Below are 20,927 nucleotides of genomic sequence, written 5' to 3' on the forward strand. Positions count from 1 at the left end.
AGAATACACCTCATGCTAACAACAACTCTAAGTTTTTAAGTTCAAACTCTTAAAAAAAAAGGAAATGAAGTCATTTCGGATAGACATTTCAGAGAGTGATTTCTTCACTCCAGCTGACGTGACCTTTGCATTTGAGAAATCCAATAATCCTGAGGATCTGCAGCAGATTCACACCAGCAGTCTTATATAAAGGACCAGAGGGCCAGCACTGCCAGCACGGTCTGAACGAGATAAATAGCCGGGCTTGAGGATAAAACAGAAGGCTCTGACGTGTCCAGGCTACTGTGAAAATCTTCTAAATTTGCTGGCTCGCTGTGAGCGTCCTGAATGTTTTCACACAGGGCACGGTTAAAGTGGTGATGATGAAGCCAATTACAGGCACCTTTTCCCCAAAGAGACAGCCTGTTTGTTCCCTAAATTAGAACCAGGTTTAAGAGACAGAGGTGGTGTCGAAGTGAAGGAGCTTTTTTTTTTTTTGTGTTGTTCTTGATTATGACTCGTAAAGACAAAAAGGCAGCGATCAGTACAGGTGTATGAGTGCGAGTGTTGGGTGGACATGCAGCCATTGTGTGTATCGGGGAGTGTTTTTGTGCTGTTCTGTTTTTATTGAGGTTATTCATGCACGAGTTATTGAGGGAAATCATTTTACAGCCAAATTATACTGTAATTATGGAGATGAGAGGCTCTTGTTTGGAGACACAAATGCAGAATGATGATGAGAATATGTGTGTGTGTGTGTGTGTGTGTGTGTAGCTGCAGGGCATGCTAATGGTGTCAGATAAATTTGTATCTTAGGCATGCAAACAAACTTCTGATTCTTACCTATCAAGGTCTTTGGTTCCAGCATCTCTCTCTCTCTCTCTCTCTCTTGCCTGCTCTCATCACCTTCTCCTCCTCTTCTCTCTTCCTCCTCAATAAATTTAAGGCTGGACAGTTTGAGAGGCAGATGAGAGAGCTTTTGGCAGTAACTGTAAACTGTCTGCTTGCAAACCCTAAAAAAAAACACACAGGGAATGCAGCTAACATGATGAATAATTGTGGCGCACATGGCAAACAGTAGACACGCAACACTACAGCACAGAAGACTTAATAATCCCAAAATAATGACCCCAAATTGCGATCCCAGCTATGTCTTCTCTAGTTGTCTGACATTCTCATCCATATTTATGATGACTGCAGGAGAGGCACAGACGTTTGGCCCAAATTTTGTGCTTGTTGTGGTTTTCTAGCCAGAGAAGTACACAGCTTAAGACGTTCATGTCGGCTTTAGATCATATCTGTTTTTTTTGTGGCTTTCATATAAAAAAAGAATGATTGGATTTTACAATTTAATGAGAATAAAAGGCAATGGCTTATGAAAAGCATTTACAAAATAAGAGCTGCATCTAAATCACATCAGTGGTCAGCTGCAATTATGTTGCATTGACTGCTGACACAGCAGTGCTGGATATGACATTATTAAGTCAGGATACAGAAGCAGATAAATCACAGCCGTCTCTGTTTTTGACTTTTATCAGACCATTCACTACACATAGGGCGATTGATAAGTCTGTGGCCTAATGTAGAGGGGGTCATTTTTAATAGACATATGATATCATCTACAAATTTGAGGCAACACCCTTGAATTACTCCAATCAACCTCTACTGTTAGTGCTTAAGTAACAAGGTATTGTGTCTTTTTCATGGGATTCAATATTAATATGCAAATGATAACAGTGCTGCTCTTATCCTTCAAAGCCCACTGAAGTAGATTAATAATAAGTGTAATAGGAAATCTGTATCCGAGCACACGTGTCTGTGATTCACACTCTCTCTTTCCTTTAGCGATCAGCTGCGGCCATCCAGGAAGCCCCATATATGGTCGCACGGTGGGAAATGGTTTCAACCTCAATGATGTGGTCAGCTTCGTTTGTAACCGGGGTTATGAAATGGAGGGGCCCGCACGTGCTCAGTGCCAAGCCAACCGCCAGTGGAGCCACCCGCCCCCAACGTGTAAAGGTGGGGAAAAAAGTTAAGTGTATTCACCCCTAACCTTATTTATCCCTAATTTTGAAACCACCTCAGCACCTATCTTTATTTACTGCCTTTCCCCTCTTAGCAGCCATCCTTATTAACCCCCGCCATGTTCATTTCACCTCCATTCTCCCTCTGACTTTCAACTCTTCATCCTCCTTTTATCTGCAAAAAGAAAAGGTAACGTCCCTATTTGATAATACACCTTTTCTTCTACTTTTAATATAGTTTTGAGGAAGATGTATCTGATCATCCCTTTAACCCCTTCCTAGCTCCAGTCAAAAAAATGAAACTAGCTTTTCAGAAACACATAAATCTCAAGCCCTGATTGTTCAAATAACATCCCCACCAACAAGAATGGCTTTGCTCACATGAGTTTGTACACAAGCTACCGGCGTTCTGCCCAGTTTACAGAATGTAGTGCCAGTGAATTAAGTAAAATTAAAAATTCAGCATTCTGCTAACAAGCTGTAACCCTGTTTGGGTGCTGGATCCAGTTCAGACAAATTTGCCATTTAACCCTTTTAAACAGCACCCCTGATCATTTCCTCCTGTTTCACCATTTCCTTCTTATAATTCCCTACACTAATTCACAGAACAGGAAACAACGAGGGCGGAGAGAAGTGACCCTCTCTGGTTCATGCCAAATAACACATGCTTTTCTGCCTCTCTGTGTTTGTGTGTGTCCATCTCTGTGTGTCTCTGTGTATAGTGGTCAACTGCTCTGATCCAGGAATTCCGGCCAACTCTATCCGGCAGAGTAAAATAGAGCACGGAAACTTTACCTTTGGCACAGTGGTTTTCTACGATTGTAACCCTGGATATTACCTGTTTGGATCGCCTGTTCTGACCTGTCAGCCTACTGGACAATGGGACAAACCTCTACCTGAATGCATTGGTTAGTATGGTTCTAGATGTGTTTTTATCCTCTGATAAAAACATATATTATATATTTTATTACTACATATGTTTTTTTTTATTCCTGAATTTTTATCTGTTGACACATATCACTGCAGCTGTGTATTTTGCCTAACTCCCCTCCCTCTTTCTTTCTGGACCTGTAGTTGTAGATTGTGGTCATCCCGGCTCTCCCCCTAACGGTGTGCTGAGCGGAGATAAGTTTACATTTGGTTCAACGGTTCGATACTCCTGTCTGGGCGGAAGACAGCTGAAAGGAGAATCATCCAGGACTTGTCAGCTCAATGGGATGTGGAGTGCCCCCATGCCCTTCTGCTCTGGTAACCATTTTAACCTCTATTGAATATACAGACTTCAATGTTGGCCCTATCAGAAGGAACGATGGATAGATAGAGGTTGTAGATGAAAGGCAGGATGTCTAAAAACACGTGGACCCACCGGAGTGTGGAGCAGTTCATGCCTTTACATCCTGCCGGCATGCTTTCTTGATCCCTTTGCACCCAGTTAGAGAGATAATGGGGAGAATGCATGTACATGTAGGAGGAAGGGTCGGTGCGTGAAAGGAGAATATATCACTATCTGTCTGTTAAAAGGGCTCTGGAGCGTAACCTCACTCTAAACTCACATTCACCTCAATCCTGGGTTCTTAACCAGTGCTCCTGTGGTGATCTACTGGGCAGCTATTTGTGAACATCTGAGGCTCCTTATTTAACTCTGACAGAAATTGTAAATAAATAAACAGAAGGACAAACATTAGACATTAAATCGTATCATTTGAACATCCATTTTCTATTTCATCCTAATCGTTAGCTTATTTCCTTTCCTGTGGTGAGTGGACCTGCAGATAATATTGTAGTGTGTCTTTGTTCTCTTAAGTACTTTACACAAGCACATTTCCTTCCTGCTGACTTCCCTGTATGTGCATACCTCACTCACTTATTGAGCTGAATTGTCTCTGCAGACACGAAGCCTCCTTACCTACCATCATGTATAAACAAACTGTCTATGTTATACGAGTCTCTGTTGGCTGGCTGGGGGCATGATTATGGCTCTCCAGCCTGAGAGGCTCCCAGCTGCCGCTTATGTAACAAACACATTCCAGACAAGTTGACTAAGAATACATTGTTATTTACAGTGATTGCCTGGAGGGAGACGTCAGGTGAGGGAGGGTAATACTTTAAGAAGAGGTGATTCATTGTTTTTGCCAGGCAGGTCTGTGCCCAAGCTCCACAGAGATACAAACATCCAGCCCATAGCAGCAGCGTAAAGCTCCATGATTCCTCTCAATAATAGCTGACAGGCACATGTGTGTCTGATGTAATATTTCTTAGGATAATTCAGGGCACATTAATATATCACACATGATGCATCAAATCACATTTTATCCATAGTATTTGGTTGTATTGTTTTGTACATTTGTGTGTGATTTTTCAACGCATGTGTTCTAGTAAAAAACAGAAAAATTATGACACTATTCCCAACATTCCAAAAGAAATATAATTTATTATGGACCATAATTTCCTTACATCTTGTAAAGCCCAAAAAAAATGCCACAAAGCAGTTGAGTAGGATTTATTTACATCTAAATAAACACAGTGGAAAATCCCAAGGCATTACAAAAGATGTTATGTCATTATGTGTCTGTGCTATGTGAAAGCTTAAATTAGCAGCACAAGCCTCTAGATATTTGCAGTGTAGTGCAAACAGAGGCAATGTGAAATCAGGTTATTTGTCAAAAGCATGAGGGAAAACACACAAAAACACTCAGTGACATTTAGAAAACACTTCAAGTTGTAGTTTACCAAACAGTGTAGCCTGTTGCACACTTGATTCCGAGCCATTAATAAAACAGGCAACACTGACCACAAATGTTACAGCAGCAATATATCAGTCCAGATGAGGGCATTTGTGTGACAATGTGTGTTTTTGTGTGTGCAAATGTGTGTGTTCCCAGGAGTGTACTCTGTCTGTCAGACAGAATTTGCTGACCAGGCAGCTCTACAAGGGCAGAGTGAGGATCTCACACACACACACACTGTCACCATCTTACCCGTTAATACACACACACAGGCAATCTTACGGCAAACATATGCCCCTTGTCACCAAGCAGCAACCTTCAGCACTGAAAAATGAAGCCCCACACAGAGTATCACCAGCTGCAGTTCTCCCTGTGGCCTCTTGGGGCGGACTCCTCTAGTCGATCCCTTTACAATACTGTGTTAAAATGGCCGCATTTACAGCAGAAACTGTGATGGTGACTGCAGGGGTGATTAAAGCTCACTCATTTTAATCATATTAAGAACTTTGCATTGCCTCACCTCCACTTGTGCTCCACCTCTTTGGCTGTAGTAGGTTAGGCGGACATAATGCTGCCAACATGGCAACTGTTGAAGCCTCCCACAGGGACTCGAAATGGCTTTTCAGAAACCTATGGGTGACATCAAAGATGCTTTTGTAGTTTATAGACAGTCTATGCTCGTCATCAACATATGTGTGCAGTCCAGGTCTATTAATGAAGTCATTTCATACTTAAGAACCATAAAAGTGTAATGTGATGATTTTCTTCCCCTGTCCTTCCTTTTAATATCTTTAATTATATGGGTCAAAGTCATTTAAGGGCTTTAAATACATTCCTTTGTCTTTGTTAAATATGCAGCTATGCTTTTGACTGACCTGAGTCTACGTCTGTCTCCTTGTCTCTCTCTCTGTAGGTGACACTGCTGGCTCTTGTGGTGATCCTGGCATTCCCTCCCATGGTTCCAGGGAACAAACTGATTTCAGGATCCGTTCCAAGGTCTACTTCACCTGCTCGGAGGGCTATGATCTCATTGGTTCTTCAGAGAGGATGTGCTTCCCTAATGGGACCTGGTCGGGCACGCAGCCCTTCTGTAAACGTAGGATGATACTTTTATTCCACATCCAGAGAGCTCTTACTCAGCCATGGATTTGCTTATGTGTCTTTTAAAGGATCATCCAGTGGCTTTGAAGCACGGATGTATGAGGGTGTTAACACAGACAGAAGTCATTTTAGTGCCCTATTCAAAGCCACCAACTCGACAAAAACAATCATTTTACCTCGCAGAACACAGGACTTGCTGGTCTACTACTGACTCAATCTGTTGTTTTGTATCATTGTGTGACTTTGGTCTGTAGACATGTTCCCACACCAAGGAAATTCTAGTGATCTTCAAGGTAAAATGACTGTTTTGTGTCTGTTTTGGAGTCTGAGTGCTATGAAGAGAACCCATTACAGATTCCTAGCACAGCAAAGTGGTGATAATATTCTCTCATATATTTGAACTGATTGTGAACCCAACTGTCCTTTTGTGAAGTCATTGTCATTGAGATGAGACTCATTCTCTCATGTCCTCTTGTCTTTCTCATAGCGGTCCAGTGTGGTAACCCGGGCACTCCCAGTAATGGCAGAGTGTTTCGTTTGGATGGAACAACATTTTCTCACTCTGTCATTTACTCCTGCATGGACGGCTACCTGCTCACTGGCGCCACCACCAGGATCTGTCAAGCCAACGGGACCTGGTCAGGAGCACAGCCCAACTGTACCAGTAAGTGGCCTGTGTAGACATATGATGCCCCACAAGTTCCCTGAAATCTAAGCCAAGTTTAAAGGTGAACTTAAGAGGTTTGTATGCTGAGTGTAGCACCCCACCCACAACATTAACTCTTTGTTGTGCCTTGAATGTAAGATTATACATTTTTCCTTCCACCATTTTATGATGCTGTTTTATGCCCAGTTTTAAATTATTAGTCTGTGACAGTATCGGTTCTGATGGTAATGGAATGAGCCTCAAATCTTTCTGCTCTTACTAGAGACTTTATAGAGGGACATGAATAACCTTGATTGTTGTTTACTTTAGCTAATTGGCTTTTTGAACTCTGTGGGTTAAATTCCCAAGAGTAAATTATGAAATATAACATTCTGTTCCCATAAGCTATATATGACCAAAGCTGTTGTTGAAGTGTTAATCAGAGCAGCATGTTTACTATGGAAAGCTCATCTTCCTATATAGTCCCTTACAAATCCCTCTGAAAACACATTGACGCCACATGAAGACCATTTTAATATTATATTATGGTTTTTCAATTTGCAGTGACATTTATGACTTTAACTCACTGTGCAAAGAAATTAGTTTTAATGTATTCTGCAGGAAGGGACAAAGAAATGCTGAGAAAACCAAAATTCTTAAATATGAGGTTTCTGGAAGAGAAAGGACCTTTTTAGAATACCTTACTTAAAGGAAATGGCTTTTACAGTAGATTACAGCATATGTATTAGAAGGCAGGGCAGTAGCTGTGGTGGGTTTAAAAGCATTTAAACTGCCTATTAGACTATGAAGGACAGTGCCTTGAAAGTACAGTCAGGGGAATCCTAATGCCCCTTAAAAGACTCCCAGGACAACCTCGGACATTTTTAATATTGCTGTTGTTTCATTTATGAGAAGTGAAGACTTTAAAGGAATGTGATGAGAGCATATCGTCCAGTCAGGGAATCAGTATCGACATTGATCTCCACAAATATTTATTAAACTTACAAACAAGCAGACAAATTGATATAGATTACACAGTTCTCATCTCTCCTGTATTCTGATTTTATGATTCGTCCTTATAATGCTTGAGGATTCTGCACCAGTGATGTTCATCTTTGCCTCATTATATATCCACTAACCTTCTTCTCATCTTCCTTGTTGTAGTGATAAACTGCGGGGACCCAGGTGTACCAGCTAGTGGCCTTCGCTATGGAGAAGACTTCACCATTGGCCAGAACGTTTCCTTCCAGTGCCAACCGGGTTACAGGATGGAGGAGGATGGATCACCTGTGAGGATGTGCACACAAAATGGGACATGGAGCGGGACCATGCCATTATGCACAGGTACATTTGGAATCAAAGCCTTTAACTGTGTTTAATATGCTGGTATGCTAACGTTTACAGATCAGTTTGCAACCCATGTAAGGTATATGTAGTAGATCGAATGTAAATGTCAGTTGCCTGTTTTGTGGGTTGTGGAATACACATAATTGAAGGCAGCCTTTTATTTTGAAGTGGTCCTTAAATTTAATGTATTCAACTATATACAAACTCTGTGCATCTTGTAAGTATATCAAAAAAACCATCGTTTCATTTCTGATCCGGGCTTTTATTGTGAAAGTTATGCCGGCATACCATATGCAGAAAATAGCCAGATGGTATTAGGGGTGATTAGACACCCTAACCCTAACACCACCACATTATTACAAAAAAAAGCCATTATACTGTTCAACTACCCATACAAGTTTCTTTAAACAGGTTTATTTTGAGCATTAGTATCAAACATTGTATTCGTAAGTGAGCCATAAACATAACTTGTATAATTCGAACCTCATTAGGAATGACAGGGCAGATTTAGTTTCCTTTGCACTGGGTGCATCTGGAAGGAAAAACAAGAAACACAAACAAATCGCATGAAATCAGTCCTGCACACAGCACAGCCACTGCAGCTGCTAATGCACCATAATCATGATGAATGCAAACTGAACTGAATTTAAACAACTCTGGATGCAACTGTTTTTCTAGACAAGAAAATCCACCTCTTCACACCTCTAAACTGTCATTGTAATAAAATGATTATTCATTCTCACAGTGGTTGACATCAGTCATCCAATCAAGCCGGCTTGATGTAAACTGAGGCAGCATCCCCTGCAGCTGCTAAAAACTCTCTCTCTCCCTATTCATTCTTTCTCTCCCCCTCTCCCTCCCCTCAGCCGTGACCTGCTCAGCTCCCCCTGCCATCAGTAATGGGGTACTGCAGGGCAGTGACTTCGAATGGGGTAGCAGCGTGAGCTACAGTTGCTCACCTGGATACGAGCTCTCATTCCCAGCTGTCCTGACCTGTGTGGCCAATGGCACCTGGAGCGGCATGCTCCCACAGTGCTTACGTAAGCACACACACACACACACACACACACACACACACACACACACACACACTTTTAACTTGGCACAAGAACATATATTAAACTAAATTTGTCCTTCTCTAAAAAAAATGTGTCAGCAAATTTTAGCTCCACAAATGAGACTTTGTTTGTTTCAACGTGTGTCTCTGTGTCTGCAGCCAAGTTTTGTGGTGACCCCGGAACTCCAATCGGTGGTTTCAGAGAGGGACGAAGTTTCATCTATCAGTCAGAAGTGTCCTTCAGCTGTGCCCCGCCTCTCATGCTGGTTGGCAGTGCTACCAGACTCTGTGAAAGTGATGGCACCTGGAGTGGAACGCAGCCTCGCTGCATCGGTAGGTCATGTTTACAAAGATGATAAACAACAAAATTAATTGGTCCTGGGATGAGAGTTTGTGAGTCTGAGGCTGTTTCTATTGATTGATCTAAGCTTCATGCCATGGTCCTCACCTGTTCTAGTTATATGTTATGTATATATAGTGATCATCTGATCATTTAGTCTAAACAACAATGCGGTAGATCTGGGGCAGTAGGGCCATCAAGCTAACATTAGCTACAGTTAGTTTTGCATGCTAAGGCATGGCAGCATTACATCCAAACATAAAATATAATCCACAGGAACCTTAAATTATAATTATTGATTTTTAAAAAAATATTATGATTAAAAACAGATCATGAATTCTGCCAAATACAAAAGTAAGATTTTATCATCAATCATTTCTCCCCACATGAGCTGGAGCACGGCCCGTTATCCCTCAGGCAGGGGTGTCTTACCCACTTCAAAGTCTGTGTTCAAATTAGAAGGCAGTGCTGGTTGGTCCACTGGAGACTCCAACTTTCTCAATGAGATTCTCAAGAGGCCATGCTAGTAAAATAAGTATGTTCTTTTAAATCTCATATCAAAGTGCAGTATAAAATACTTGTGATTTATTTGATGCTGTCCCTGCTGCCGCACATCTTTTGATAAAATGGCTGCTTAGTAATGTGATGTTTGTTTAATGCGTCCACTGTCCTGGCTGTAGATGACTGTGCATTCAGACACCGCAGATATTCTACCCTGTCAGTTCATTTGGTGTCTAACTGGGGGAGCTTGCTCTACAGTTTGTCTGATGGCCCTCTGCCTTATGATCATGGCAGTTAATGACCCACCATTATGGAGTTGACAACCACATTTTACTTTCCTCTTGGGTTTGTTGTGCAGAGTAACTTCTGTTAAAGTTAAAGTTACACAGACTTATTGGAATAATAATGAATGATGCCTGGGAGCTCATCTGAGCTCATTCTGCTTAATGGAAAGCCAGTCCTAGGAGGTCATACTTACAGGAGTCCTCTGAAAGTAACAGCTCCAGATTGGCTTCCTAAAGCTGCTGTGTTTTTCACCGTGAGACAGAATCAATGTCATAGACACTGTCCTGCATTTAAGTAGTCGCTAACTTTTATCTAACTTTTGAAAACTGTGTATGATGATTGCAGGCTTTAGTGTTTGCCACTCATCAGTTGTACAATAACCCACTAATGTGCCACAGCTTCTCATTTTGTGCCCATTATATTAGCTGCTATAACCTGGTGGAATCTATGTCACGCACATAGATGGGTCATTGACGTGTTTTTGAGGCCTACTGTGTCACGCAGTACATTTCTCCTCTGAAGTTCAATGTAGAAATATATGACTATTTAATGTAATATCTGATATATGATATGAAAACAGAATTCTTTAGCTCAGAAAGGAGGCTATCCAGTGTTCTGAGAGTAGTTTGGCTGTAAGTCTTAATATTCTAAGAAGCCATTTTCTAGAAATTAGACCAGAAGTGCTTTCTCATCAGTGAGACAACAGCAGTACACGCTGCAACTTACAGTATTTAGTAAAAAGCTCCCAGTAGCAGGCATCCACATCCAACTTCAAACACGCTGCTGTCCGGGGATTAGAAAGAAAATGAGAAGGGATACGCAGCCCACACTACAAATGGTCCCGCTGGGTCAGTTCAGCAGCACATGTGATGTTTAGAGCAGCACTTCACATGTCTGATTCAGAGCAGGTGCTGAGGCATCAAGTATGGCGCCGAATTGTAATAAACGAGAGCTCGTGTAATGCGAGCAGACACCTGACGGGCCCTGACGGCGCTCGATAAGACGTACATCCAGCACTTTTACGGCTGCTATAAAGTTGAATGTTCCTGGTGAAATAGACGATCTAAAAGTGGAAGGCTGCCTTTGAAGTGTGGCACCAGTGATGTAAAGACTTAATCTGTAACTGCAGAGAAAGAAAGTGATTACAGTGAGAGTGTGCTGCACATCTTTCTGTTTTATACCATGAAACTCTTACACAAACATACTCAGCTCTGCTTTGGGTCCTTTCTACGATCCAACTGAGTGTAATGTTGCAGCTTGAGTGTGGGTGATTTGTTAGTGTGTGTGTGCTGTGTGTTACTATGTGACTTAAACAGAATGAGTTTTGAGCCAAAGCAGCCTGCTCTTTAAATAAGACAGATCAGGGAGAGGGGGATAGTGACACGGAAGGATAGAAAGAGAGAAAAAAGGGAGTTATAAAAAGAGAGAGAGAGGTAGACAGAGACAACAGGGAGAGAGAGAGAGGGCAGATAGAGAGGTACAGGAATAGGGAGAGAGAGAGAAGTGGAGAGTGAATCTGTCATTTCGGAAGCTGTATTGAATCGAGCTCTGCGTCAGGATGTGCTCTACATGCTGATGACCCTGCTGCACACACATGCACCTCACCATCTCTCTCTCACACACTCACACCCGTAGAGTGGGCCCTGCTCCGTTTTCTGATAAAGTACTACTGCCCCCTGCTGTCCTGATGGCATATATAACCCTGTTACCATGACAACAGAGGAGAGGAGAGGAGACTTGAGAGAGGACTTATAATGCTGCTGCTAATTTATCTTTCTCCTAGATTTTGGATGTAATTACATAAAGTCTTGTGCTGTTTTCTTTCAGAACCAACCAAAACCAGCTGTGATAACCCGGGAACACCTCGCTACGGCTCTTTAAATCGGACCCATGGCTTCAAGGTAAAATATCTTTACTGACAAACTAACTCTGTATTTACTGTCTTACCCCAGAACTTAGGGTTTGTAGTGGCTTATTTGATAGGAGTCATCTCCAGGAGGATTAGAAATTAAAAAGAGTAGAGAGGGTGACTAAAGAGGAAAGATGCAGTCATGCAATACCACCCGGAAGTCATCTCTCGGGTGGTATTGCAGACAGAACAGACAGCCAGCTAGAGTCATCGAGAACTATATTCAGTAACTAGAAGAACAAGGAGTCCTGCAACAGATGGTCTGGCCCCCACAGAGCCCTGATCTCAAAATCAAGTCAGTCTGGGATTACATGATGAGACAGAAGCAGCTGAAACAGCCTAAATCCACAAAAGAACTGTTGCAACTCCTCCAAGATTTCTGGAACAATAAATCTGCCAGAGACTTTGAAAAACTTTGTGCATGTTCACTCTGGAGAATCTGTGATCACAACAAATATAAAGCTAATTTAGGTGGTTTTGTTTTCCTTCCTTTGTATTTGGTAACTTCACAGAGCGACTTTTTTTCCCCTCATTCCTAAACAGGAAATAGATGGCGAATATAAGTCAATATTATTGTAGTCCCAGCACTGCAGTTTATTATGATACATTGTTCATGGAAATAAAAGAACAACCACTCGACTGGACTTGAGTCACTTATGTCCACTTGTGTGTCTCTTTTCATTCATAGGTTGGGAGTGTGGTGTCATTTCAGTGCCAGCCAGGTCATCTGATTCAGGGATCTTCTTCTCGAACCTGCCAGACTGATCTGACATGGACGGGGACACAACCAGAGTGCATACGTAAGAAATATGTCACTTATGTAACTGTGCACACGTTCCCCTTTCCTAAATCTCTGTCAGAGACTGTGAACAGTATACATCTGCCACCTCCAGCTCATGCCTGTAAGCAGCCAGAGAGCACACTCCATGTGGACGTGGTGGGGATGGATCTGCTCGGGTTTGGCTACACCCTGGTGTACAGCTGCCAGCATGGCTACTTCCTAGCAGGGGGTTCTGAACACAGAGTCTGCAAGAGTGATGGCACCTGGACAGGAAAGACGCCTATATGTCGAGGTAAGAGTGAGTCGCTTAACTTAGACTTTCATTAGGAGCATTTGATCGGTGATTTTATCAACAGCAGATTAGCTTGAGTAAAAAGTCAGGAGGGTTTGAACATGTCTTGGTCAAGGACTGGTCAGGTCACACACTGGGGCAGACCGGCCATCTGGAGTAGGGTGAGATTTCCTGATGGGTTGGTCAGCCTGTGGACTGGTGGTGAGTCTGGCAGCTTTAATACAAAGAGATTAAATAAACTGTCCCATGGAGTTTTGGCCCATTGTTTACAGGTGAGATCATCACGTCTGAGATTTTCTATCAAGCCAAAAGTAAGGATTTAAATATGGCACATTCCAGTCTGTCTTCATACATAACTCCCAGAACAACTAGATGGGCTGTTTTGTCATAACCAAGAACTTTTTCTTGCCTAAACTAAGATGAAGTAAACAGGGCTGGAGTTCAGACCTGCTGCCCATCATGTTTTAGCTGGAATTTGTAATGTCTAACCTTAAAATTTCTACACAATCAAATAATGTTCTTTGTCAGTCTATGATTGGATTTTTACATTGTGGCTTAGTCGTTGAAATTGAAAGCATTTCTGAAGTAGACAAACACACCTCCCCACAAGGTCGATTCAGCAGGTGCACTGCAGCTTCTGATTATATCACTGAAACCTCTTGAAGCGCTGCTGCAGTACAGCCATCGGGTTGTTCTGTACATGCAGTGATCATTGCTGCACTTTTGACCTTCCGTTAAGTTTTTGGTTTTATGTCTTATTCTTCATGAAATGCTACAGATGAAGGCTCCATTGTGAAAAGCTACTTTTCTGAAATCATTCCACCAAGGCTGCCACCCCGTTGCCCTGAAGTAGTCTTTTAAAATTGGAGCACTCCCTGATCCAATTTGAGATTCTAGGACAAATACCCTCTCCCTTGCTTGCCTTTTTACTTGTTGGCAACAATGGCTGCATCCTGAAGTGGTGACAGAGGCCACTCTGAATGGTCAAAACCTAAAGTGTCTTAAGGCCACCTTTAAAAGGATCTAATATGCACAACAATTACTGGCCACGAACCCCATTTGCATCGCTCTGCCTCTATAAATAACCATTAAAGAGGTTTATTTGGTGCGACCCTTTTTAACACAGTTCTTACCCATTATGCGTATGTGTGACTAAGAGTGACCTGCACTGCATTCTAATGTGGTGGCTTGTTAGTACAAAGTGCGCCTGGATAAAACAGCTGATGGACCTGTGAGTAAAACAAAACATTTTTTTTTCTCACGCTGTTTCTGCTTGTTATCTGTCTCTTCTGTGTGTGTGTAGCTGGAGAAAAGAAGAAACCTGTGAAACCAGTAACAGGAACTCCCAGCCCAAAACTAAACGGTCAGTTCTATTACACTCTTTTTAATCTCATTATTTTGTCTATCCTTGACTCTCTGTGTCTGTTTTAGTCTGGTTCAGCCTGCAGTTCAATACATTCTGCTCCGCTCCTTTTCACTCAGCTCCACAGTGTTGTTGTTCTTGTGTTTTTGTCGATTTTATTGTACTTCACTGCTTTCCAGTGAAGGTTCTAAATAATTTATTTTTCCTTACTGCACATAGAAAGCCAAATTAACTGCTGTGATGTTCCGCTTTTCTTGTACTTCACAGTTTTGTTCAGGTTTCTAGTTCCTCTCTGTTGAGAGCCTGTTGTAGTTTCGCTGCTCATTGCACATGATGTTCCAGCTCTGTAGCTACAGCATGCACAGGTTCATGTTACTCATATCGTAGCAGGAGGCAGCCCTTCAATTGATATTCTGCCTTGAGCCACACAGGAAACCTTTTGCTGCTGTGCAGGTTGAGATGCCATTAAGTGTACTGGAACCTGAAATATTTGACTGTATTTATTGTGATTCTGTGCATAAAAAATGATTCCATGCAATTAGCTGTTTAATACATCAATGGCCCTGACTATGCATTTTTATATTTTTGATAATAATGTATTCTATCTTCATCTCATTTATATTCTGCGCGCTCTCTTCTATCCCATTCTCTTCTGTAGTTCCAGATGATGTGTTTGCTCCTAACTACATATGGAAGGGTTCATATAATTACCGTGGGAGGAAGCAGCCGATGACACTGAGCATCACCAGCTTCAACTCCACAACGGGGAGAGTCAACGTTACGCTTAGCAATGGCAACATGGAGCTGCTCCTGTCAGGCATGTTACTTTGCGGTTAATTATACAGCTCTCAGCATGCATATACCTGTAACAGGCTGTGTATACAGTATATATGTATGGTGGCATCTAATGGTAGGTTTGCAGATTGCAGCTAACTGAGCTCCAGTCCGTGTTTAAAGCTTGTTAACTACATTGTTAACTCTTGTAAATAGCAGTTTGTGTACATACACTAATGAAAACATGTTTTCATTTCTGCTGGTAGATCCCGTTAAATCCTCCACACTGGACCTTTTAGGGTAATATGGAGAACACTTGTTCAGGGAACAATGGAGCTACTTTCTAATAGCAGATTATTTATGTCTGAATTTGTTTTCTCTTGAGCTGCCATGCTTCTTTTTATTGTTGTAGTTGTTTTTCCCCCAAAGTCTCTCTCTCTCGCTCTGACTCACACACACATAAACACACATCTACCTCCCAGGGACCTAAAACAGCATCAGCAGGGGGTTAAGACCCTATTAAAACCCAAATCCTGTTGAAGCTAGAATTGGTTCCTTGAGTAGCAGAGAGCACAAACAGCATATCACAAAACCATGCTGCTATCAGACTTTTAGCATCCGTCTTCTGGCTTAAAGGAGCAGCTTTAGATCAATAACAGCTAAATCCACAGTCACAGACGCTGCCCAGTTGCATAAAACTTGCATATTTTTCTTCTTAAGATGTCAAGTTTTTCTTACCTAAGCCCTGCTCGTGAAGAGGGCAGTTCAACATTCTGGGTAAATGAAGCTAAAGGTCCATATCTATATCGATGTACAGATGGTGCACTAAAGCTGAAGTGAAAATGTGTTTGGCTTAGCTTAGCATACACACTGCAGGCATGGGAAAATGCTCCGACTTTCTGTGCATGTTATAAGCCGCATATTTATCCTTTTTAGGAGTGTACAAGGCTGCTGAGGCCCGGCTGCTGCTGCTTATGTACCAGGTCAACTACGTGAACCAGGGAAACCAGCTGAAAGATTCAGCCATCTCTCCAGCCAAGATTATAGATGACTCCTGGACCATGGATGGATTTGTAAGTCTCAGTGGATTAAAGCAAAATAGTAGTCAAACATTTCTGGTTAGTAAACCAAAATGATGCTATTGTCCTTTATTCGTGCTTTATTCATCATCTCAACCAATCTTTTTTCCTGTTCTTTCCTCTGCAGGTGTCAGCAGAGCCTGATGGCTCAAGTTATGTATTCCAGGGTTTCATTCAGGGAAAAGACTACGGACAGTTTGGACTGCAAAGACTGGGTAATCCTCTCCTTTGGTTCGGTAGCAGCACTTTATACTCAGTGTATTTCTTTTTCAAGTCTACTGTGCTAATTATAAACATCTGTTTCTTATGGCTGACAAACTTGATCAGGGAGTGTCTAGTGCTCAATATTACAGCAGATACATTCTCACCAAGAGCTGCAAAAGCAGCTCTTTGGATCCAGTGGCGGAACTAGACTTTTTTTCAAGGGGTGGCCAGAGGGTGGGCAAGGCTTTATCAGGAGCTTCATCTACTAATACGGTAAAATATTCTGTCAAAATCACCTTTTGTTACAGAAGTACAGACTGAAGTGAGAAATCCATTTACTGCCTCTGACCTGGTGGTGATTCGGGATCCTTATGTATGACCACACTGCCTGCCTGGCTGGCTCCAGGTTGGGAGCTGCCAGAACTGCTGATATGATATATAGGCTGGGGTCTGTCTGGGCTTCTCCCTTTCTCTTCATTTTCTGTCCTTATACATAATCAGAGCCTGGTTACAAATCAAGATTATGTTTGGCAAAATCTTAAACCACATGTCCTCATTCCTGCCTACTTGAAAAAGAACATGCCTGCACGAAAATCACAAGCCGACATCACGATTGAAGACATGATAAAAATCTGGAGTGTCACCTAAGGTGTCCAATCAGGTTCCAGAGGTTGCCTGTGCTACCCCAGCCACCCCTGTAGCTCCGCCCTTTGTTTAGATCTAGCAGGGCTGCATCTAAAGAGGGTTGATGAGACATTCACTATTGACAGTATCTCATGTGTGAGTGCTCTGACGGGACATGGCGCTGCTTTACAGTTTAAACTACTAACCAAAGTATTATAGGAGAGCTTTTCCCTTTAAGCATGCATCTATTTCCTCGTCTCTCACAGGTCTCAATATGTCGGAGAGTCAAAACTCGCCACCGCCCCAGCTCGGTACCAACAGCAGTTCTGTGGCTATCGCTATACTGGTGCCTTTCTTCGCGCTAATCTTCACTGGCTTTGGCTTTTATCTCTACAAACAAAGGTACATGCTAAAAAGTATCCATCTTCTGTTGAATTAAAGCAGCAGAAAAAGCAACATTTTAAGATGATGTCTAATTCCTGAAAACATACCTGCCTCAGTGGTTTGGCTGTTGAGGTACTAAGTTGCTGTATGCTGCAAAACAATACTGTTGAGAAAGTGGTAAATTGGAGTTTTCAGAGATATGGTTTAGGCACAATTGCTTAACAGACGCTAACGTCTGTTCATATGTTAATATCTAAAAAAAGAGGGCTTGCTGTAGGAATTAGTTTTGGATGGGCAGATCAGATTCTCACCAGGCTTCCTGAAAATCACAACAGTCTCTTTTAATCCTTCTTAAACCTTGTTTACTCTTCGTCTGATCCCAAGACTGCACGCACTAGTTTCCAGTGGTGACTCTGTTATGTTAATTATTATAGACAGTTGTAACAAATTAAATCTGTAATTCAATTTGTTTTTTTTCACAGAACCACACCAAAAACACAGTACACAGGCTGCTCAGTCCATGAAAACAACAATGGCCAGGCTGCCTTCGAGAACCCGATGTACAATACCAACGCCAAGGCTGTGGAGGGGAAGGCTGTTCGATTTGATCCGAATCTAAATACTGTCTGCACCATGGTCTGAGGATTGATTATCCTTACTTGAATATAATGACTTAGAAATCAAATGGGACCACAATTTATAGAAGCTGTGGAAAGCGGAAAAAGCTTTGACTCGTCAAAAACCTGGTCTATACGCTGGAGACCTCCTTCCCCAGCACAGAATCCTAACGCCCACCCCCACCCCTACCCCCAGCAGAGGAAAAATGCTCCAGCTGCAACCAAAACCCAGCGTTCACTAACATTGTTTTGTATCCACAGATGAAATACAAACAAATGCAAAGGTCTGCTGCCCCTCGACAGCTGGTGCAAACTCACAGTGAGAGATGTGACAGGAAAGTGAAGAAAAAGGATGCAACAGAAAACTGGCTATTATCTATCGCTAACCCCAAGACTGAGCAGGTCATGGATACTTTATGATTTGATTCGAAACCACACACAGTTATTATACTTTGACCTCTTATTTAACCTCACACAAAGTCTGTAACACTAGTGCTAATAAGTGAGCCATGACCTGCTACTTGGACATCATGACATGTCCCCATAACCCAGTGCCAAAAGTTCTATTTCATGCAAACTTGTGGAAGGAAATATCCACTGTGAAGTCCGGAGAAAGAGAGCCACATGTCTGCAGTGGTTATACATCATGGAGACAAACCGCACTATAAAGAAATGGGTTGATTGTGTTTGTTTTCATGGTGTCATGACGACTGCATTTAAAGTGATGAGGAGAACAGAGAACGGCCTCAGATGATGTGACATGAAGAAGATGTCATATAAAGACACTGTGAAGCAAGGAAAACACTGACAAAAAAAACACAAAAAAACTCGCTGTCACCAGCAGACCACACTGATGACCACGGAATCCAACACGTTAACAACCACACAGGACAACCTCCACGACAACAAGAGGCTGGCATTAGCAGTCTCTTGGGTTTTCTTTTTCTACAGAAATGGACTCAAAGATGGCTTATGCTAGCAGACAGTAGCAAAAGTTGCTTTGAAACTCCTAAGCAAAGGATAAGGGTGGCCCCTGGAGACAGAGCTATAATCCTAACTGAACTGGGATTAGAGCAAAGCAAAAGGGGATCTAGCACTAACAGAGTAGATGAGAGACTGACTCATCGAATGGATAAACTGCCCCTTTCGCCATCCAATGGAAAACAAAGGGTGCAGCGACAGAGGAGAGAGAGAGAGAGACAGCACGTAAAATGAACTGGACGTCTCGAGAAAAGATTTGAAAATCCTAACACAGCCAATCAGAGCCTGTCTGACCTGAAATCAGCCACTGAAGAGCTCCTTCTACATAATTAATCACACCGGACAGAGTGTGGCCTTGAGGAGAGATGTTCCTGATGCGGTGAATTTATTTAAGGATTCTAAAGAGCAGATACAGAGGACTCTGGTGGACTAACAAAGAAAAAGACTTTGGAGAACAGAGAAAGCTCTGGCACTAAAGCACATTTCACAGGAACACTACTTGTCGACCCAAACCGAGAGCCGGACTAACGCAGGGACACAAAGGTTATGAGAGACAGAGGCCTGACAGCGTGAATGACAGACAGACGGAGGATGACAAGTACACACTGTACAAGTGTGGAGAGTTCAGGCTCAGACAGGCGGCATCAGGAGAAACACAATGAGGCTTCACAGAAGACAAGCAGGGTCTTGGACTGTTGCAGACTCCAGTGTCTCTACTCCACAGACAGGCTTAAAGACAGGAGACACAAGCTGATAGACAGGCTAAAAGAAAGACAAACAGGGTTTCAGCCCTGCGATGGTGGACACAGATCCACTGTAATTCTGCACTCTGAGAGTGCTTATCTTCTTTCTTTCTTATTGCTGCAGAATCTTCTGATCTGTAAATCTATTGCATATATATTCGGGAGCATTCACCACCTATATTTTTGTGCTATATATTTACCACAGGGGAGGGGCTGAAGGGGAAAGACAGATTATAGCAGAGTTTTTAGGAAAAAAAAATAAAATAAAAAAAAGAAAGAACTATCCGAATAAAGGATATGAAAACTACGAGCTGTTCACAGAAGTCCCACACAGCATTCTGGTTCCTTTGTAACATATAAACCGGTTTATTTTGATCCCTTGTGTAAATGTGGAAACCTCCCGCCACCATCGCTGTCTTTCCCACTGAGGCAATCACGAGTGTCAGTGGTATTGTTGTTGTCATTATTGTTGAGATGCGACATCTGCCAGCAACGATCATGCTCCTAAATGTTTTACCAACATGTTTGTCATGGGCGGCAGAGTCCGCTCTACTTCTGCCATTATTCCACTCCTTCGCTGGGCGTGGCTGCCATGACACATACAGCAACATACCCGCGTGCTGCTGTCACCATTGTGACAACATGTTAATGAGCAGCGCTGTTACACACTCAAATCTACTTCAGTGATGTCAACCAACACAGAAAAGGAACCCACTCGTATTTAACTCTTAGTCACTGCCATCCCTTACAAAGCTGTGCTGAAAATAAAACATCAAATTCAAATATTCACCCTGTTCCTGCGGCCTGTAGTGCTATTGATCTGTATCGTTTTGGTGTGAATATTTGGGTGTCAAGATGTCTGCCTTCTCTGGTCTGATGTCCTCCGATGCTCAAAGTGTGTAGTGATGATATGTTGCCTGGTGTAGTTCAGTAGATAGAATAGGTCTGCAGTCATAATATCTGAAGAGTCCCATCTAGTTCCATTATATTGTAAAAGGAGGCAGAAAATTCCAGTACACCCAAAACTCAGAAACTTACACCAAAGCAATGCAGATGCATAAACATGGACGCTGCAGTCTACAGGAAGAATATGTGGATTTGTTTTAGATGCTCTGCTGCTGAACAACCCAGCATGTAGTTGATAGCCCAGTATATAGGCATTGTAATCCT

General features: G+C 42.3%; 1 protein-coding gene across 1 annotated transcript in view; it reads left to right on the top strand.

The window, feature by feature from the left end:
• The window catches only part of csmd3b (CUB and Sushi multiple domains 3b), a 253,514-nt gene extending 233,015 nt beyond the window's left edge, over positions 1-20,499 (top strand). Inside the window, exons 56-72 of the mRNA XM_028431853.1 lie at positions 1,825-1,998; positions 2,726-2,911; positions 3,078-3,251; positions 5,643-5,825; positions 6,318-6,494; positions 7,641-7,820; positions 8,690-8,863; positions 9,040-9,213; positions 11,834-11,907; positions 12,604-12,715; positions 12,809-12,988; positions 14,292-14,351; positions 15,010-15,168; positions 16,062-16,198; positions 16,332-16,419; positions 17,299-17,434; positions 17,899-20,499. Of these exons, the coding sequence (XP_028287654.1) occupies positions 1,825-1,998; positions 2,726-2,911; positions 3,078-3,251; positions 5,643-5,825; positions 6,318-6,494; positions 7,641-7,820; positions 8,690-8,863; positions 9,040-9,213; positions 11,834-11,907; positions 12,604-12,715; positions 12,809-12,988; positions 14,292-14,351; positions 15,010-15,168; positions 16,062-16,198; positions 16,332-16,419; positions 17,299-17,434; positions 17,899-18,058 (2,528 nt within the window). The 3' untranslated portion in view covers positions 18,059-20,499. The remainder of the gene's footprint in view (positions 1-1,824; positions 1,999-2,725; positions 2,912-3,077; positions 3,252-5,642; positions 5,826-6,317; positions 6,495-7,640; positions 7,821-8,689; positions 8,864-9,039; positions 9,214-11,833; positions 11,908-12,603; positions 12,716-12,808; positions 12,989-14,291; positions 14,352-15,009; positions 15,169-16,061; positions 16,199-16,331; positions 16,420-17,298; positions 17,435-17,898) is intronic.
• The last annotated feature ends 428 nt before the right edge of the window (positions 20,500-20,927 follow it).

Source organism: Parambassis ranga, chromosome 2, assembly GCF_900634625.1.
Source record: "Parambassis ranga chromosome 2, fParRan2.1, whole genome shotgun sequence".
In the NCBI taxonomy this organism is placed as follows: Eukaryota; Metazoa; Chordata; class Actinopteri; family Ambassidae; genus Parambassis; species Parambassis ranga.